Source organism: Echinops telfairi, unplaced genomic scaffold (genome assembly GCF_000313985.2).
Source record: "Echinops telfairi isolate 266 unplaced genomic scaffold, ASM31398v2 ScPeMD7_2;HRSCAF=8, whole genome shotgun sequence".
NCBI lineage: Eukaryota > Metazoa > Chordata > Mammalia > Afrosoricida > Tenrecidae > Echinops > Echinops telfairi.
In genome coordinates, this window is record NW_022103898.1 from 8,990,112 (window position 1) to 8,993,852 (window position 3,741).

At 52.2% G+C, this 3,741-nt stretch overlaps 1 protein-coding gene across 4 annotated transcripts in view; it reads left to right on the plus strand.

Annotated features, from left to right (window-relative positions):
* LOC101648441 (DNA dC->dU-editing enzyme APOBEC-3D-like) overlaps positions 1-3,741 on the plus strand; it is a 32,465-nt gene that overhangs the window by 13,061 nt on the left and 15,663 nt on the right. For 3 of the 4 annotated variants that reach the window (XM_045292482.1, XM_045292502.1, XM_045292488.1), the window contains exons 2-5: positions 731-863; positions 1,393-1,479; positions 2,407-2,677; positions 3,105-3,213. In XM_045292482.1, the coding sequence (XP_045148417.1) occupies positions 731-863; positions 1,393-1,479; positions 2,407-2,677; positions 3,105-3,213 (600 nt within the window). The remainder of the gene's footprint in view (positions 1-730; positions 864-1,392; positions 1,480-2,406; positions 2,678-3,104; positions 3,214-3,741) is intronic. The other variant, XM_045292498.1, reaches the window with a different exon arrangement.

Sequence of the window (3,741 nt, forward strand, 5' to 3'; positions counted from 1 at the left end):
GGGGGTCTTTGCTGTAAAGGAGCCGTTCTCAACCTGTGGGTCGTGACCCCTTTGGGGGGGTCGAATGACCCTTTCACAGGGGTCGCCCGGTTCATCCCAGTAGCAAAATGACAGTGATGAAGTAGCAACGGAAATAACTTTTTGGCTGGGGGGCCCCCACCACATGAGGCACTGTCTGAAAGGGCCGCCGCGTGAGGAAGGTGGAGAACCGCTGCTGTAAAGGATGACATGGTGTGTCTGACTCAGCTTTCATCTGGAGCCCTCCCTACCTCTCATTCCCTCTGCGTCATGGGAAATTAACTTTCTTTTTCTTTTTCCGTTTTTCATTACACTTAAAGTTCATACCCTCCAAAGCTCTGTGACTCTAGATTTTAACCTGACTTTAAAAACTATATAAAGCATAACTGTTCCAAGCTACTGTTTCAGGTTTTTATTACTGTTTCAGATTTTTCTAATGGCTTGGGAGGACGGGTGGGATTGCAACCGGGAGGTTGGAGCGGGGCACCTATTGAAAGGACCCGAGCTCGGGCCCAACGTGGAAGGCGGCACACTCTTCTCTGATGCCCGGGCAGCCGTGTCCTTTTCTCTTCCACTCTTCCCAGGAACTTCGGCAAGGACGACCAGAGGCACAGTCCGCAGGTGGGCCCAGCACACTGTGTGCAGAAAACTGTAGTCTAGAGCAACTCCAGAGAGACCACGCTGCGTTTTCATTTCTTCTTTCTGTCCACAGAGAGCCAATGGAACGGCTAACTCCATCCACATTCAAACACCACTTTGATCCCCAACGTTTTCCAAAAGCCACCTGCCTGCTGGTCCGAGTGGAAGCGCCCAACTTGCTTCGTTGTCCAATATTTGAAAACAAGGTATTTGTCAATGATCATATATCAGGTGGGAGCCAAGCCAGTTGAGACTGGAGAGAGAGAGAGAGAGAGACAGAGCGAGAGAGAGTGGTTTTTCCATTGCATATTTTCCCTTTCGTAACCTTTACTTTCATCCTTGGCCCTCCATGTCCCTGCCTGCCTCTACTGTTATGGATAAAAGAAGTGTTTGGCTTATTACCCAAGACCTTGTCCAGTGGCCACCATGAGAGTCTACCAGTAGATGGTCTCCCAACGCTTGTAATTGAGCTTGGCATCCACTAGCCTTTGAGGAATGGGCTGTGCTGGCGACCACAGCAGCAGCTGTTACCGCATCAGCAGCCACTAGAGTGGGAACCGGGTCTCTGCAGGCCCCGCCCCCCACCATACCCCTGAGCAATGCCGGCCAAGTGCCTGGTCTTCTCCACCCGGTCTGGACACTGCGCAGAACCTGTTTGGAGGAGGAAGCCATTTGGGGGTTGGGGCTGGAGGCTGCTCTGTATCTGTGGCAACATACATGTCGCTGTTACTTTAGGACACGTCGATCCGTGCCAACACCCTATGGTGCCCAGGAGAACTCTATGGGACTTTCCAAAGCCGATCCCCAGGGCTGCTTTCTGAGGTGGGTTCTGATTGCCCCCCTTGGAGGCTAGTTGTCAAGGGCTTGACCATTCTTGTGTTGCCGGGGTCACTGCGAACGAGGATAGGAGCCATGGACATCAGGTGTACCTTTAAACCAGTGGTCCTCAACCTTCCTCATGCCGCGACCCTTTCATACAGTTCCTCATGTGGTGGTGACCCCAACCATAACATTATTTTCATTGCTACTTCATCACTGCCATTTTGCTATGGTTAGGAATCGTCGTGTAAATATCTGATACGCAGGATGTGTTAGGCGACCCCTGTGGAAGGGTCGTTTGACACCCCCCCCCCACAAAGGGTCACGACCCACAGGTTAAGAACCGCTGCTTTAAACTGTCTGGTTTGCAGTCTTAAAAGACAAAGAGATGAAATTCATTAGAATCATGTATTGAGTCCAATCTATTAAAATTATGATTTCTATAGCACCAATATGAGATTTTTACATGGGATAGCTTACATTCTTCTTTCTGTGGACTAAGTCTTTGGGAAGTACTGTGTATTTGCCACTAACAGCATCTCCATTCAGACAAGCCACATCCCAAGTGTTCAATACCTGCCAATGGGGTTGTTGCCACCCTATGGACAGGGTGGTGGTCCCTAGCAGACAGCCAGCAGGGAACAAGCCTGGGCCCAGGATCTAGCCCCAAGCAGGAGCCCAGAATGCTTGTTGAATGAATGAATGATGAAAGTAATGGTGAGATAACGAATGTGGGAAGGGATGAATAAAGAGAGGAGGAGGGCAAAAAGGGATGTGAGAACGAATAAGATAACCCTGGGTCTTTTGTCCTGGGCCCTCCTCCTACTCCTCCTCCTTTGCACGCATTCACTCACTCATCGCCCCAGGCACTGCTTCACAACTCCCAGAATCCCCATTGTCAACTCACCTGTCCCTCTCCATCTCTCCCAGGGGTTTATGCCTCTCGGCCATGCAGAAGTGCGCTTTCTCACTTGGTGGTCCAAGCTGCCCCCCAGAGAATATTACCAGGTCACCTGGTACATATCCTGGAGCCCTTGCTCTGAATGTGCGGTAAAGGTGGCCACGTTCCTGAAGTCACACAGCAACGTGTCTCTGAGCATCTTTGCTGCCCGCCTCCACTACCACCAGGAACTAAAGAACCGCCTTGGACTTCACAGGCTGGTGCTGGCTGGGGCCAAGATCAAAATCATGGACTTACAAGGTGAGAGGCGCCCTCTCACTGTGGACAGGGCAATGCTGGGGCAGGGCGGCAGAGGAGCTTGCTGAGAAAGTGACCGTGAAGGGATTCGGAAGAGCTGAGACAGGACCTTGTTCTTAAGGAAGGCCGAGAAGTGTCCCATTGCATGGCCTTTTAGTAGCTGACTCTCTGGGGCCTTCTCAGACCTTCACCTTGACCCTATTGGACAGAGCAGGAAACCCCCATAGGGTTTCCGAAGCTTTACAGAAGCAGACTGATTTGTATTGCGAGCCTCTAGAGCTGTGAGACAGCCCATCCCTGTTCTGGAGAGCCTCACTCTTCTGTGGAGGGGCTGGTGGATTTGAACTGCTGACCTTTGGGTTAGCAGCCACGCCTTTAACCACTGTTTCATGAGGCTTCCATGGGGATGGGCATTTGGGGCTTTTCTCAGACTTTGAAAATTGCTGGAGAAACTTTGTGAACCTCCCAACGTTCCAGCCTTGGAAGAAGCTGCAGGAGAACTGCCGTGAATGGACCATTCGGCTTCAGGGCATTTTCAGGTGAGGCGCATCCTCTGGGCCACGTTTTCCTCCTGCCCCTTCTCACCTCTTTTCTGGCCCCACTCTTCTTCCCTTTGCCCTCCCCTCTGCTTGCCCTCACCCTGACTCCCTCCCCAGCCCCCTTTGCTTCCTTCTCCTTGGGGGGGTTCCTTTGCTCCCCCTAGCTCCTGACACCCTCAGAGCTCCCCAACCCTGCCTCCTTCCGTCTTTTCATATTAACCAAGTTTTGTTAGTGAACTGGAAACAACGGGCTTCAGCGTGTCGAGCAGAGAAATCTGAAAGTTGGAAAACCCCCCTTCGAGTCAGACTGAGTCATCCAAGAGCCAGGATTCTTGGGAAGAGTGACTGCAGTGAGCAGCTTTGGGAGGGCTTGGCACCTGGGCATGCGTGTGCGGGTTCAAGCGTTGTCTCCGAGATTGTTCCTGCCCTGTCCCTGTCACTTGCCGCCCATTCCAGACCCTTCCCGCATCCTTCCCTTTGGCCGTCGCCAACACCCCGACCCTTGCTTCTGCCCCTCCTTGACCACAC